This window comes from Mastigoproctus giganteus, chromosome 3 (genome assembly GCF_048544385.1).
Source record: "Mastigoproctus giganteus isolate SK-2022 chromosome 3, ASM4854438v1, whole genome shotgun sequence".
Taxonomy (NCBI): domain Eukaryota; kingdom Metazoa; phylum Arthropoda; class Arachnida; order Uropygi; family Thelyphonidae; genus Mastigoproctus; species Mastigoproctus giganteus.
This window is the reverse complement of record NC_143577.1, coordinates 68646912-68664364: the sequence shown is the minus strand read 5'-3', so window position 1 is coordinate 68664364 and position 17453 is coordinate 68646912. Positions and strand designations below refer to the sequence as shown.

The window sequence follows — 17453 nt, the reverse complement described above, 5'->3', positions numbered from 1 at the left end:
ACGTTTGCTCAGATCGTATCAGTGAAGTTATTCTTGTAGGAATGGAATCCTTTATTCCACACTCCACTTCAAAATCTCGTCTTTTATCTAAACTTTGGTTTTCCAATAAATCTGCTAAGGCTGTTGTTCACAAGAGAAGAACGTTGCATATCGTAACTGGCTTGTTTCCAATTCTTCGGTTTCATTTTCTGCCTACACCAAAGCACACAACAATCATAAAGCAGTTATTAATCAGTCCAAACTAGATTTTGAACAGGCTAAGAGTAGAAAACTTGCTTCTTGTCCTAATGGTGGCCGAGCATTCTGGTCTCTTGCCAATGTTATTGGCCACAACTTTTGCCAATCTCTGCTCCCACCTCTGTCAAAACCAGATGGTTCTGTTGTCACTTCAGCCAAGGATAAAGCTGACCTGCTAGCATCCGATTTCCCCCCCAACTCATGTCTTAATGATCTTGGTAAAACACCTCCCACCATTCCCAACACGCTCCATTTAATGCTTCATGTGGTCTTCTGTCAAAAGTGTTTTGACGAATCTTGATGCTAAGAAATCTCCATGTCCTGATGGTATTTCTCAACTTACTCATTGAAGCAGTAGTCGCCGCACGAAGAGCATGCATCGATATACGAACTGTGAGCTGGCAGACATGCACCTAGTGTATGGATTAGCAGAGGGCAATGGACGAGCCGCTCAACGAATTTATGGAGAACGCTTCCCAGGCAGACATGTACTGGACCACCGTTTGTTTGCACGTGTGCATCAAAATTTGTGCGATTATGGGTCATTTAGAGGTAACAGAAGTAGTGCGAGCAGACCACGTTCAACACGAACTCCCGCCATGAAAGAAAGTGTATTGAATGCCGTCCAGAATAATCCTACTACCAGCACATGTGCCGTTGTCTCTGCCTTAGGAGTGTCTCGTTGCAATGTACAGCATGTCTGGCACGACGATTCCTTACACCCCACTTTCATCTCCAAAGGGTTCAGTTACTGTTTCCCCAAGATCATCCTGCACGTGTGGCTTTTAAGCAGTGGTTTCTCCAAGAAAGTGTTCAAGACTTGAATTTTCCAGCCTATGTTTTGGTCACGGATGAGGCTTATTTCACTCGGGAAGGCTTATTCAATCAGCACAATGCTCATGTGTGGGCTCACGACAACCCACATGGTGTGCGTCCCCATGCGGCACAACGTCGCTTCACAATAAATGTGCGGGCAGGTATGGTTGGCGACTGCTTAGTCGGCCCGTACCTGTTACCATCCCGCATGAACTCCGCTGAATATCGGATCTTTCTTGACGATGTTCCAGCGATGAGACGTAACATTTGCTTTCAACGTGACGGAGCACCTGCCCATTATGGAAGGTGTGTTCGTGACCATTTGAACAGGTGTTTTGAGCGTCGATGGATTGGCCGTGGTGGACCCGTTGCCTGGCCCCCATGCTCACCTGATTTATCAAGCCTTGATTTCTTTCTGTGGGGGGGACCTCAAATCTATCGTGTATGAATCTCCTGTGGAGACGGAAATGGATCTCGTGGCGAGACTTGTATGCGCTGCTGCTACTGTCAAAGAAACTCCAGTGTTCGACCATGTCCGCCAATCCATGCTGCGTCAGTGTCATGCATGTTACGTCTCATGGTGGAACCTTCGAGCATCTGTTGTAACATCGTGAAATGCATCCACTCGTACTCCATTGTTAATATTTTATCAAATAAATGTTTGCCACTAATTACTATCTTGTGTCATTTCTGCTTCTTGTGCCTCTGCTACTACTTTCCCGTGACGTTTCCGGTTATGGGTTCCTATGCGATTCACATTCCTTTAGATGTTACCTACTGCCCCTAAATGTTTGTACCGATATTTTTGAGACACCCTGTATAAATATTAATTTTTTAAAAGTATTTTTACATGCACTGAACAGAAGTGTATGTAAATATGCACATTAAAATTTTTGAGTTTAGCTGTCTTTAAACTGGGAAAAGGGAGAATTTAGATTCATGTTTATATTTAATCTAAAAAACTTCTTTTTTTAAAAAAATTTTCATCAGAATATATTTTTTTGAAAATAAAAGGTGTAAAAACTTTTAAATAATCTTATCTTTTAATTACAAAAAAAGTTGCACAAAATAAGTGCTGTAATCCATTAAAAAAATGAAATATGCTATCACCCAAGCAGAATTCAAAAAACCACAAAATATTTTCCAGAAATTAAAAAGAAAGTTGATCATCTATCAAGTAAGTTGCCACTGTTTGCTACATTTTGGACACCACAACCACTAATGTCAACAACAAATATCTTCTTTCATCTTCTCAACCTCCAACCCAAGCACAGTACTAAGTACAGTAATACCCCGAAGTTACGCGATAGGTGGGTCCGACGAAAATCGCGTAAGTCGAATTCGCGTAAGTCGGGGTACAACTTTGCATATAAATACATATAAATTTTGCTTAATTGGGACCAAGGACTAACAAAAACACTAGTTTAGAAGAAAAATATTAATAAAATTGCAGTTCTTTATACATATTAATACAAAATATGTATTAAAAAAAACAAATGACTTACGTAAAAAAGTTATTTCGATGTCGATGGCTTCATAAAATCTAACAAATTCGTCTGACGACACAGCGCGTTCTTTTTTTCACGCAGAATTTCTTCGTAGCAAGCTAATAATTTTTTTATTCCTTGCTTTGTAGCTATAACGCGTTCTTCGTTGGAGTCTATGTTTTCTAAAATTTTTAAGCCCTTTACAATTGAGCCCTTTTCAATTTTCAACCTGTCAAGTTTGCAATTGTCATGTGCTTTTCGCCGTTGCTTCATTTAGGCCTGTAGCACGTGCAATATCACATGGTCTTTCATTTCGCTCAAAGCGTTTCACAATTTCATATTTTTGCTCTATCGACAGAGGTGGACTGGCCATAAGCCTTACCGGGGAAACCCCGGTGGGCCAGTGTGATTTTGGCCATAAACCATAGTATGAGGCCACTATAAATTTTCCCGGGTAAGAATTTTTGACCCAGTCCGCCTCTGTTTATCGATAATTGCTTTTCTTTTTCTCTCTGAATCTGCAGTGTCTTCACCAGGACGCTTCCTTTTCACACCTTTTAATTAAGTATTTTACTCATTTTTAGGGAATAAAGCACAATTACAAAACGAGGAGGCACGCTTGATACGCATAAACAAAGCTGCGCGCATGTAGCAACTGAATAAACAACACCATAAAGGCAGAGATACACTATTAACACCTCACATTTCTAGGGGTTACTACCATAAAAAAATAAAAATCCAGTTGCGTTTCTGCTAGTGAAATCTGTTATAAACTGGTAGTAAACTCGATCTAATTGCATTTGCGATTATACCGATAGCTGGAATTGTGTTGGTTTTTACGTTATTATGGTGAAATGTGTTTCCCCTTCACTGATATAAAAAACATAAAAGCAGCAAAGTTGAATTTTGTTCATCTTTCACTCTCATTCTCCGCCGTCGCACCGTATATATCGATAACATATGAAAAACGACCTTGAAGATAGTGGGCGGCAGCGTTACCAAACGAAAAAAATCAAGAACCGCGTAACTCCGAGTTCACGTAAGTCGGGGTATTACTGTACTATAGGTTCTAATACCTCTCATGTTTGGAGTTTACATATATATAAAAAAAAAAAAAAACAGGTCAAGGTTGTTTACCTGTCATTAGCTTCCCATTTCTTTAAAATATTACTGCCACTGCAGAGATGTGGGAACCACCGGTGCTGTCAGACAACTAACACTTGCCCTTAGAACATTAAAATATCACTGCCCTCAGTACATCCTAACCTGCCTCCTTGGGGCACCATGGGGTTCCACTAGGGGGGCCAACGGCTAAACGGTCAGAGGAACAACACAACAAGACATTACACAACACTTTTTAGTAAAATCTCTGGCCTTCAGAGTTCTGTGTTATACAGAGTATGCAACATGAAGATGGGGGAAACCCCTGGTGCTGTTAGATCCAAAATACTTTACACTTTGCCCTCAGTACATCCCGCAAATACTGCTTATCTGGCTATATAGAACTCTTGAGATATGACTGCTAACCACAGTTATTGCTACCCCAAAGCAGTAACCATGCATTTACAGGACAATAATGAATAACTCCCAAGGATAATAAAAAGATTATTACTCTTAAAAAAAAACATGCCACCAATAATTTTTTTTAAAAAAATGAGATGAAACCAACCTGAAAGATTCATGTCCTGGTGTATCGATGATTAGCAACCCTGGGACTTTCAGCTCAATCTCAGAAAACTTAAAATAAATAAATATAAATTAAAAAAATACAATTTATTGCTGTTTATTAAATTCATAAGGTATTTATGAAAGTTATAATTTTCTCAAATTAATTACATTATTGTCGAACAACTTTTCAGATTAATTATATTATTGCTAAACAACACTACTTCCTTGCTAAACATTTTGTGGAGAAAATATTCTGCATAGCACATACAGGAACCAACTGATTTTGTCAACTTATCAGTGAAGTTCAGTTAGATACAGATCAAGAACAAAGTCAAAAGAAAAATTCCTCAGGGGCTGACATCTGGTGAGTATGGGCTTGGCACACCAGGGTCCTGAACTGGATATCATCATTCTTCTCTTTCTTGGTGATTCCCTTTTACTTTTCACTCTCTCTCTCAGGGTAACCCAGAAACATTTTTTATTATGGCTGGTGCAGCATAATCCTCAGGCTTCCTTGCACCATACAGCTAATAATAATAACTTTCTTAGTTCCATTACATACAGGGGCTTTGCCCTTGTGTACATTGGCACACATAGTTGAAGGTCTCTTCCAACAACTTCCTATAGGCTACAATGAGAATATTTTCTTTCTGATAAGTAGCAGATCCAGAAAAGTGAGAGACTTATTCAAGTTTAAAGCTGATGACCTAATGTAAGTTGTTAATATTGCTAACAAAAAGCAACTATAATTTTAAATTAATTTAACACTTTGCTATTGAAAATTCAACTTATCAAATTTTATTGCTTTTCCATTACAAAATAATGTTACTTTATAATGTATCTGGGAAAGATCTATGCTTCAGTTCAACCCAATCCACCAATTCCAACATCACAATCAACTTTTGCAAAGCAAAAATAACCGCATTCCAACCTGAAACATTTACATTCTTCCGCTTATAGAACAGAACTCAAATTTGGAAATTCAACTAAAACTGAAGCCATTAACCATTTGTAACTGTGATTTACAAAATTAAACACTAATATGATACAAGTGACTGACTCCCTGGTGGCGTGGTTTCACAGTGTACCGATTCTCGCACTTATGTGGTAGAAGTCTGTGCAACATGGTTCGTGCCATACACAGCCAAGATTCACAGTAGCACGGTGTATCTGACTCAGCTGTGCTACCTTATTACATAGTATGTAGATGCTTTAGCATGATTGAATTTATAGTGTCATCAATTTCATTCTAATCAACTTTGTTATTAGAGACAGCTGTTTCGTGGTACTTTACAGTTTCGCAATCAGTCAAAATTTAGCCTCTCTACATTGTACCTACTTTTTTATTACAATATATTTTTTTTTTATGTATCTTTCAACGCAGCAGTTCTCAGAAACAGCGTGACGTAATACTTGAACAACCTCTTAGTTGGCTTGAGTCTTTGTTAGTGACCATATCAGTGTGTTTTCTGAGTTAAGTGAAAAGTGACTTCATTGTGTGTGTTGCCATTGAGTGAATTTATATTTTATTTCAATAGCAACCCTAACATAATGGTTTCAAAGTATGCCTCTACATCCAAAAGTGATTCTGGGAAGGAAAAAAACCCAGTAAAAATTCTGTATTGCATGAGAAAATGATTAATTTGGGGAAAATAGAGCAAGGAAGAACATATGCAACTTTAGCATCATCGATATGAACAATTAAAAAGTGTGAGGACAAAATTAAAGCAAGCATTAGGTTGGTAACAAACTCTGCAAGTGTAAAATAAAAACTTTTGTTAGTCAACATTATTATTATTAATAGCCATATGATAAAAGGAAGCCTGAGGCTTATGCTGCACCAGCCAAGAAAAAAAAAAAAAAAAATTTCCGAGTTACCTTGTGAGAGAGAGAGAGAGACAAAAGCAGAAAGGAATCACCAAAAAAGAGAAGAATAATGATATCCAGCTCAGGACCCTGAGTTTGGCAAGCCCATATTCACCAGATGTCAGCCCCAGGGTTGATGATATGCTTATTGAAAAAAATGGTACATTTTGAATGTTTAGATTGAAGACCAAAGGAATAGAAATGTGCCCCAGTTATAATATGATCAGGTGCAAGGCCCAATGTATGTATCATCAAAAAAGTCTAAGGCTGCTAGTACAAATGGTGGATCAAGTTTCAGTGCATCCAAGGGATAGTTTGATAGATTTAAAAAAAGAGCAAAATCTACACAATATTAAAGTTGTTGGTGATATTGCTTTTGCTGATGTGGAGGCAGTGGAAGATTTTTTACCACAATTGAAAAATGTAATAGAAGAGGGAGGATACGTGGCAGATCAGATTTTTAACTGTGATGAAACTAGACTCTACTGGAAAAAGAAAAAAAAAATGCCTGACATTTATCCAAAGAAAAACAAGTTGCACCTGGATTCAACGTGTCAAAGGACACAATCACTCTCCTAGTGATTATAAATGGAGGCTGTTACTAGTGTATCATTCAGAATTTTAAAGGGGGGACAATGCTTTTCAAAGGCATTTAAAGGCTCTATGGTTTTGCAAACTTTTCCTGTTTTTCTTCTTAAATGAATGTGTGTCATGAATTTGCCTATTGGGTTAGGTGTGGTGGAGGGGGTCCCTTCCTTGTTTCAAGCAGCAGCTGCACCATTCTTTAAACAGGAGACTGTGCCCCTCTGCTTGCTTGGAAGCCCCTGCTTATCTATTCTATATTTTTAATAAATTTATTTTATTTGGTAGTGATTTTATTAAATTTTTGTATGAATGAAAGTGGCAGTTGGCACATATTCAACATTACCTGTTGCACTTTGGAACAATTCCTTTAACACTTAGTTTTTGATTTTGTAAAGGACATTTATTTACACTTTAGTGAATTTGCAACTGAGTTTTTAGTAATAGAATGTCATGCTTAGGCTTAATGTCCAAGTTTGCAAATGATACAAAGGTTCGCACGGTTGTAAATGACAGTAAAGGCCGTATGCTACCGCAACAGGGTCCAGAAAAGTTGGGCAGATGGGCTGAGAAGTGGCAACCGAAGTTTAACATTGACAAATGCAGTTTAACATTGAAATGAAATTGACAAATGAAGTTAACATTGACAATTTTCTGAGAGTGCATTTTTGCTACTAACATTGTCAAAACCTGTTTTTCCTATAATGTAACTTAAATGTTCGAATGAAACCCTGGTCCAAAGGTTGTAGGACATTTGAAGTATTAGGTGGTATAAATAGCAACTAAATATTTGACAATACGGCATTTTTTGGATGGCATGGACCATTACCTAAGAAAATGAACATTTTTCTATTTCACCTTTTCTTAATCTCATTAGGATTTTCTAGCCATTGAGCAAAAATTTTACTATCCATCCAAGCATATGGGTAGCAGTAACCCCAAAAGTAATGTACCAACCATGTGGTACTACACTCAGGGAAGTGGAGAATGAAAGAGAAAAAAAGTCAGATATGAAGGACAAATTATTGTCCTTCATATCTGACTGCACAATTACCTGGGGTTAATTGTGCAGTCAGATATGAAGTTCTGAGTAGTGCACATGGGCTGCCAGAGCAGGTCATGGAGTCTTGTCAACCATATATAGGAATTTTGCTAGCAGAGACAAGGTGATTATTCCTTTGTATAATGCAATGGTCAGACCATGCCTTGAGTACTGTGTACAGATCTGGAGGCCTCATTTTAGGAAGGATGTACAGTTCCTAGAATGAGTATAAAGAAAGGCAACAAGATTGGTGAGAGGAACAAAGGGCTTAAGAACCCTTAAGAACCAAGAAAGGCTTAAGTTATACAAGTTGCAGCATCTGGAGACTTGGCACCTGCAAGGTGATCTGATTGAGGTTTATAATGCCTTAAATGGCTTGAGCAGGCTCAACACTAATGGAATTCTTCTGCTTACTCAGATTACGAACGGGGGGGGGGGGGGGGGGGGGGCATAGATTTAAACTGAGGAAAGACTGTTGTAGAGTAGACGTGCAGAAATGCCTTTGTCCAGTGGGTGGTTAATCACTGGAACAAACTTCCATCTGTTGTTGTGGAAGTTGATAGCTTAAATAAATTCAAGGAGGAACTGGTCAAACTTTTAGAGGGAACAGTTGTATGAATTTTTTTTTGGCTGATGCTACATAAGCTCACACTTTCTTTCTTGCATCACATGTCTCTATTATTACTACTGCTACTAATAATTTTCAAAGGTTAAATTTACTTGGAAAATTTACCACTAACTGCATTAATTCTTTTTTGAGATCTTTTATGTCATTTTACATATTTCCCATAATTCCACACTTTCAAAACATTTTTTGATAGTTGCCATGCCTCTGACATATTCAACAAAATCAAAGATTTGCTTTATCAGTTGTTCTAAATTTTCTGCAGAGTCCATTTTTGCTACTAACATTGTCAAAACCTGTTTCCTATAATGAAAATTAAATGCTTGAATGAAACCCTGGTCCAAAGGTTGCAGGGCACCTGAAGTATTAGGAGGTATAAATGGCAACTAAATATTTGACAATACGACATTTTTTGGATGGCATGGACCATTATCTAAGAAAATGAACATTTTTCTATTTCCACTTTTCTTAATATCATTTCTAGGGTTTTCTAGCCATTGAGCAAAAATTGTACTATTCATCAAAGCACTTTTATCTGTATGCCATTCAACCCGAAGTTTGGACATATATTTTTGTTTTTTGAAGCAGCGAGGGCTCAGTGCATTATTTATAATTAGTGGTCTTTCTTTTTTACCCAGTCGATTTACAACAGAATTGTGAGTGTGTTTTGCTTTTTTTAAAATCACAACATTTAGACCTTAAAACCAATGATTTTGAGCAAAGTGAGCAAAAATAAAAAGCACGGTTTCATCTACATTGAAAACATTGTTTGGTCCACAGCTTTCAGTCAACTCCATTAATCTTGAAATCCGATTCTCAACTGTGTCTGTGGATTATCTGTCTGGACATACTTTCTCCACAAAGCGTTGAACTCAATATTATGTTGATTACAAAACTTTTCAAGCCACCCACTACTAGCTGTAAAATTATCAAAACTCTGCTTTCTCTTTTAACATTGGTCCACTTATTGGAAAATTTCTTGTATGAGCACAGTCAAACCACGAACGAGTCAAATCACTAATCTCCTAGAAGGCTTGATGAGAGTCCCTCCAAAGATTTCTGTTGGCATTTACAAACCATTTCTTCTTTATCACCTCCTTATTTTTCGAAGTGACCTGGACTATCTTGTAAAAGTGGAATTTTTCAGGAAGTCTTCTCTAATACATTCCTCATTCAGCATCTTCTATCACTTTGATTTTTGTTTGTAACTGTGTTCACTTTCTTGTTCAGACATTTCTGATGTCTCCTAATCCAGTGGTTTAGCCAAAAACTGAAAAGTGAGTCAGCGAAGCAAATGCGTAAATTGCAACGAACAATAGGAAGTCTTGTCCCTCACCACTTGTAAATTGCAACGTAACTATATTATTACTGGTTTTTTTCCTTTTTTTTCTTTTATTGTTGCTAACTGGGGCTCAGCCAAAACTGACACAAGTGAGCAAGAGAAGGGCACCTGTAAATTGCAGCATAAACAAAAGGTCATGACCCCCACTTGTAAATTGTGACATAACTTTAATGAGAAGTACAATGCAGTTATTAATCCTCGTCAACAGTCAGGTTTTTTTAAGACATTCCTATTCGTGCTGCAATTTACAAGCCCTCTCATTGCTTACACAGCACAATTTACATGTATTGGTATTGGTGTTTAAGGGCACAAGGGCAGCTAAGGCCAAAATGTGCCAGGTCCTATATTATTATCCTAAAGTAATATGATGTGTTCCATTTTTGCATCAGAGGAATTCATATATATATGTATTTGCTTCAGAAAGGTATAGAGTGTAGCTAGATTAGCACTATTGCCAATCATGTGGTTAAGGGATAGTGGTTCTTGCAGTTGTGATTGAGTGTGGAAAGTACTTCTGAAATGGGAATAGTGAGGACAATCTAAAGGTATATGCCTGACTGAAAGCGGTAGTGTACAATGTGTGCATCGAGGTGGGTCATCCCCCATGAGTAGAAACATATGGGTTAGGTGCGTATGTCCAATTCTTAGTCTTGCTAGTATAACTTCTTCCTGTCTATTTTGTTTGAAGCTGGAAATCCATAAGGCTGGTTCATCTTTGATTTGGAGCAACTTGTTATTACTTTGTGCCTTCCATATTTCTGTCCACTGAAACATACAGACTTTTTTAATATGCTTCAAATAATCTCTATATGGTACTTGGTAATTTGCTGGTGTTGTACTGCTTGGTTTTTTGGCTGCCTGATCTGCTCTCTCATTGCCTAAGATACCAGAATGCCCTGGGATCCAGCAGAATTTCACTGAATGATTCCTACTTCGTAGATGGTTTAAACAGCAAATGATTTGTTTTTTGATTGGTTGTGATGTTGAAAATTGATTGCCCAAAGCAGACACTGCACTCAATGAATCAGTGTATATTACACTGCTAGCATTGTGGAGAGTGCTAATATTCTGTAAGGCTAGTTTGATTGCATATAACTCAGCAGTATAACTGCTGCATTCAACTGGTAGTGATATGGAGACTGTAAAGGACGGAAAGACAGCTGCTGCACCAACGGCAGAACCTGTTTTTGAGCCATCTGTATATATTTGGTAGCTTTGTATATTGTTGAGGGCATGTTTTTTATGTAGTTTGATATTTTCTTCTGCCAGGGAGTTTTTTCCCCACTGCAGAAAGTGGGTATCACAGTGAGCGAGATTTACAGACCAGGGTAGGTCAGGAATATCACTCTCTTGAAGTATGTTATCAAAATCAATATTCCAGGTGTGAATCAAATCTTTTAATCTGATACCAGTTGGTCTATTTTCAGTTGGTTTACTGTTATAGAAAGCTGTCCACTCAGGATTGGAAAGCAACGGTTGAACGGGATGGTCTGGAAGGCTTTGAATTTTAGCTGCATAATTTAGAAGCAACATTTTCCTTCAAAGGTGAAGTGGAGGTTCGTGTGCCTCTACATACAGACTCTGAACAGGGGATGTTTTAAATGCGCCAAGAGCAGTGCGAAGGCCACTGTGTTGGATGGTATTAAGTCTGATTAATGCACTTTTCCTAGCTGAATCATATACGATAGCACCGTAGTCTAAACGAGATCTGATAATAGCATGATACAAATGTAACATACAAATGTATCTATCTGCTCCCCATGTCATAGCAGAAATGGACCTAAGTATATTAAGTTTCTTTAGACAGACAGTTCGGAGGTATGTGATATGTGGAATGAAGTTCAGTTTGGTGTCCAATATTAAGCCTAAGAAACGAAGATTACTGGTGAGAGGGATCAAATGGTTTTTTAATCTGAGTTCCAGTTCCGGGTGTAGTTTACATTTTTTGCAAAAGTGAACTGCAATTGTTTTTTGATCTGATAATCGATATCCATTCTGCATTGTCCATGCCTCCAACTTATTTATGGAGAGTTGCAGCTGTCTTTCAATGGTATGAATATTTTGTGAACGGCAAGATATAGTTAGATCATCAGCAAACATATATAGTTCTACAGTATTTGGGATGTTGTGTGTTATGGTGTTCAGTCTAAGTGAAAAGAGGGTAGAAGGGTAGAGCTCAGTACTGATCCCTGCGGGACACCCTCCTCCTGAGTGTAGGACCGAGAAAGTACAGATTGATAGCGGACCTGAAAGGTTCTGTGTTGAAGAAAATTTCTAATGAATTCTGGTAAGTGCCCTCACAATCCTATGGAATGAAGTTCTCTCAATGTGCCATTCCTCCAGGTAGTGTTGAAAGCCTTTTCTATATCGATACTTACCATTACAAGATGTTCATTTTTGACGTAACCATCACGGATGTTAACCTCGGCTTTCACCATTAGATCCAAAGTGGCTCTGTTTTGTTGGAAACCGAATTGATTGTTGTTCATCAGTGCTTTAGTTTCAAGAACCCAGGTAAGCCTTCTGTGTATCATTCTTTCTAGGATTTTACTTAGGCAGCTGGTTAGAGAAATAGGTTGGTAATTTTCTGGAAGTGAGTGATTTTTCCTGGTTTAGGAAAGGCTAAAATGATGGAATGATGCCAGGAAGATGGATATGTACCTTCAAGAAAAATCCGATTATAGAAAATTAATAGTAAATTCAATGCTGTACTGTTTATATGTTTCAGCATTGCATAATAAATACCATCAGGTCCAGCTGCACTGTTGGGTGATCTATTTAATGCTGTTTGCAGTTCAAATAGGTTAAACGGTGGATTATAGGCAATATATTGGCTAGTACGGAATTTTATTTTGTACCTTTCCGCCGAAGCTTTGATTACCAGAAAGGAGTTGTCATATGCTGACGTGGCAGATGTTTGGTAGAAGTTCTCTGCAAGGGCGTTAGCTATTTCTCCAGAAGAAGAAATTTCCTGTCCATTTTTGATTAAGATGGGAGAAGGAAGAGGTAGATATTTCCCATTTACAGTAATACCCCGACTTACGCGAACTCGGAGTTACGCGGTTCCTGATTTTTTCGTTTGGCAACGCTGCCACCCACTATCTTCAAGGTCGTTTTTCATATGTTATCGATATATACGGTGCGACGGCGGAGAATGAGAGCGAAAGATGAACAAAATTCAACTTTGCTGCTTTTATGTTTTTTATATCAGTGAAGGGGAAACACACTTTCACCATAATAACATAAATACCAACACAATTCCAGCTATCGGTATAATCGCAAATGCAATTAGATCGAGTTTACTACCAGTTTATAACAGATTCCACTAGCAGAAACGCAACTGGATTTTTATTGTTTTATGGTAGTAACCCCTAGAAATGTGAGGTGTTAATAGTGTATCTCTGCCTTTATGGTGTTGTTTATTCAGTTGCTACATGTGCGCAGCTTTGTTTATGCGTATCAAGCGTGCCTCCTCGTTTTGTAATTGTGCTTTATTCCCTAAAAATGAAAAGGAAGCGTCCTGGTGAAGACACTGCAGATTCAGAGAGAAAAAGAAAAGCAATTATCGATAAACAGAGGCGGACTGGGTCAAAAATTCTTACCCGGGAAAATTTATAGTGGCCTCATACTATGGTTTATGGCCAAAATCACACTGGCCCACCGGGGTTTCCCCGGTAAGGCTTATTGCCAGTCCGCCTCTGTCGATAGAGAAAAAAAATATGAAATTGTGAAACGCTTTGAGCGAAATGAAAGACCATGTGATATTGCACGTGCTACAGGCCTAAATGAAGCAACGGCGAAAAGCACATGACAATTGCAAACTTGACAGGTTGAAAATTGAAAAGGGCTCAATTGTAAAGGGCTTAAAAATTTTAGAAAACAGACTCCAACGAAGAACGCGTTATAGCTACAAAGCAAGGAATAAAAAAATTATTAGCTTGCTACGAAGAAATTCTGCGTGAAAAAAAGAACGCGCTGTGTCGTCAGACGAATTTGTTAGATTTTATGAAGCCATCGACATCGAAATAACTTTTTAACGTAAGTCATTTGTTTTTTAATACATATTTTGTATTAATATGTATAAAGAACTGCAATTTTATTAATATTTTTCTTCTAAACTAGTGTTTTTGTTAGTCCTTGGTCCCAATTAAGCAAAATTTATATGTATTTATATGCAAAGTTGTACCCCGACTTACGCGAATTCGACTTACGCGATTTTCGTCGGACCCACCTATCGCGTAACTTCGGGGTATTAGTGTAATTGCCGAATCTTTTTCCAGATTAGACGACTGCTAGTATCCTTTGTGATAGTGGAGGCAAACTGTATCCATGATTCCTTTTTGGCTTTTTTTCTAATTTGTCTACCTTTTGACTTTAGCCTTTTATACTGAATTAGGTTGTTGGTAGTTGGGAACTTCCGGAACAGGTTCCAAGCTTTATTTTTTTCCTTTTTGGCATTTGGTACAAGCTTCATTCCACCAGTGTTTAAGGTTTTTGTGTTTACATGTGGAGGCTTGAGGTATCTTCAGAGGCAATGGTCAGTATTTGCCTGGTAATATGCTCTGTGACATCATCAATGGGTTGTAGTCTGATCAATTGGCTATCAAAAGAAAGACGGTTTGAAAACTTTTCCCAATCTGCTCTGGAGAATTTCCATTTTGAGCGATTATCAGGGTATGATGTTTGAAGCGTTTGGATTCTGCATATGATTGGAAAGTGATCACTATTATGTGGGTCGTTTAATACTGTCCATTCTATACTGGGATATAATATGGGGGAACAGAGTGTTAAATCAATTGCTGACATAGATCCAGACGGAAGGTGAGTATAAGTATTTTCACCAGTGTTCAGTAATGTTAGATTCAGTTGGTCCAGTATCGTCTCGATCAAGTGTCCTCTATTGTCCATGTGGTCTGATCACCACAATGGATGATGAGCATTGAAATCACCAAGGATACAAAAAAGGTGGTGGTATTTGTCTTATAAGGTCTTCTAGTTCTTTAAACGTGCACATCTTATTAGGTGGAAGGTACAGAGATACTAGAGTTAGAATTTGCCTAACTGATACACGTACAGCAATAGCTTCTAAGTGGGTTTGAAGCGGAATGTTTCTAGAAGGTATTTTACAGTCAACTAGAATAGCGACGCCGCCACGTGCAGATAGTGAGGAGTTTCTATCTTTTCTGTAAAATGTAAAATTTCTGATTGATGGAGTTACTTGTGGAGTTAGATTAGTCTCTTGTATACAAACGGCTATAGGACCATATCGGGAGATTAAATCATAGATGTCATCGGTATTGCTGCGTAAACCTCTACAATTCCATTGAACAATGTTCTGCATTATCGGGGTTTGAGGAGGGAAGGCGAGTCTGTCTGTTTCTTGTGAGTGGTTTGCTTTTGACGGTCATATTTCATTTTATCTTTTCTAGGAAAATTGGGACGTCCGGGATCTGTACTCTCTTCTACGTCATCAGTTTGACCTGATGAAAATCCAGTCTCCATATCATCTTCTGCATGAAGATCAAGGACTGTTTCATCGTGCGTAGCTATATTTTCAGAGTCCATTCTATTTGAGTTTGTCTTTTGTAATTCAGTGGCTTGTTGCCTTCGGGATTTATTAGACATTTTATCACATGATTTTATTTTAGGCGGAACTGTGATAGGGGTATTACTTACTTCATCAACTAGAACGGGTTTGGTGGTAGGTTCAGATGTTGATAGCACAGATCGTGCCCATTCTGCAATGGATGTATTGGGCGGAATTGATACCTCAGTTTGCGTTGAAACAGCTTGGCACTTTAGTGTAACGGAAGCGTACGTGGTTTTTACGATAGTTGACTTTATTTGCTTTCTTGCTTCTTGATATGTGACCTTATTCTCGATCTTGTACTTTTGTATTCTTTTTTCAATTTTCCAGAGTTCGCATGATTTTGAGTATGCTGGATGGTCATTCTTGCAATTTGGACATTCCGGAGCCTTTGCAGTACACTCTGTTTGTGAATGGTTTTTTGATCCGCAGTTAGGACAAGTAGTTTCGCCTCTACATGTTGTCTGGGAGTGACCAAACTTTTGGCACTTGAAACATCTTAGAGGGTTTGGAATGTATGGGCGTATACGGCAGTTTAGGTAGCCTGCTTTAACTGAGGTCGGCAAATTCGGTGTACTAAAGGTCAGTATAATATTACGTGTGGGAACAAGTTTGTCATCCTTCTTTATCATAATTCTTCTTGCTTGAGTTACTTTCTGTTCTAGTAATTCCATGACTATCTCCTCTTCGGTTACGTTCAACAAATCCCACTCACTTATTACTCCTTTTGAGGAGTTCAAGGTGTTATGTGGTGAGACTTTGATTGGTATTCCGCTTATAGATGACATTTTTAATAAAAATTCTGAATGACTTGCTTGAGTGGTCTCAATTAAAAGATCTCCTGATTGGAGCCTTTTCACCATTTTCGGTGTACCTGCTGCATTCTCGAGACAACTCTGGATGACAAAGGGAGAGAGTCTGCTTAGTGGCTGAGTCGATAAGGAATGTATAATCAGAAAAGCTGGTGGTTCTGATTTGTTAGAATCCCTTTTCATTCTTTTTGGAAGATTGGGATCGTCTTCCATTCCGCGGGTCTCAACATGTTGAGAGCCTGTTGGCTCTAGTGGTGGACATGTACCACAGTCCGTTGTTGCTCCTTTTAGCCCTGGGAGTGAGAGCTTTTCCTCCCAGATTTCCGGCCCCGCCACGTGGAGGCAGGAGCGGTGCCATCTAGTGGGCAAGCGGTTGGAGAGGTTAGTTTGTTAGTGCAAAGATTAATAAATATACTAGGAAAAGAAAGGTAATTTTCCTTTCTGGGTTCTTACTTAGGATCCGTTAAGTACAGAACCACTTACAAAGAAATGAGGATGCGAAAAGCACTAGAAAGTAAATATAACCAAATCACTGAGAAAGAGCACTATATCTCACTTGGGAAAAATCGCTTGGCACTCAGGGCCACAATTTACATGTGCTCCCCACACTATTGAACAGCATGGTGCCTTCGTAGCCAGGTGGGAAGGAGCAGCAGTGCGTAGCACACGCTTCTTGATTAGACCGGGGTTCGAGCCCATCACCAGCACCAAATACGGAGGATGCGGAAGGGTCAAAGGAATGACCACCGCATATTTCCGGAGCAATATGGCCTTAGTTGCTAATGCTCCTAAAAACCAAACAACAACATTGAACAGCATGGTCATTCAATATGTTTTTTATGAAAACCCCAAACACTAAAGGTATTAGAACCTATTAGTACTTAGTACTGTGCTTGACAATCAATAGTAACAAAATAATTAACAACTTCCCCACACCTTATATCTGGAAAAATCCCTGAAATTATACCTCCATACAAACTTTTTCATCAACTCAGTTGTGAGAATAGTGGTCACTAGGTCAGCTTAGAGAGGATAACTGGCATGAATATGGTATCTTTTTAAACCCTTCCATCAAGTTTTCGTCAGAGAGAGGTGGTTGCTACTATATGCATATTAACTCTTAATTACTGTGTAACTATTGCCTATTATCTATTGTCCTAAAACTTACATTTTTAACCATCTTACACTGTTCTTTTATAGCTTCTTGGGGTACCATTGTTGCTCCAATCTGCTGAGTAATACCGCCTGCTTCACTGTCCTGTACATGAGTTCGTCGAATCTGTAAAACAAAATTTTCTATACAGGCTATGCAAAATAATTAGTACTATTTACTTTTTTCTTCTGTTCCAAATTGAAATTTGACAAGTACACGTAATTTCCACTTAAAGT

General features: G+C 38.3%; 1 protein-coding gene across 1 annotated transcript in view; it reads right to left on the bottom strand.

Moving 5' to 3' along the window:
- eIF5B (eukaryotic translation initiation factor 5B) overlaps positions 1–17453 on the bottom strand; it is a 609831-nt gene that overhangs the window by 371763 nt on the left and 220615 nt on the right. The window contains exons 12-13 of the mRNA XM_090369319.1: positions 17233–17343; positions 4210–4277 (exon numbers count right to left, since the gene is read on the bottom strand). Coding sequence (XP_090225445.1) covers positions 4210–4277; positions 17233–17343 — 179 coding nt within the window. The remainder of the gene's footprint in view (positions 1–4209; positions 4278–17232; positions 17344–17453) is intronic.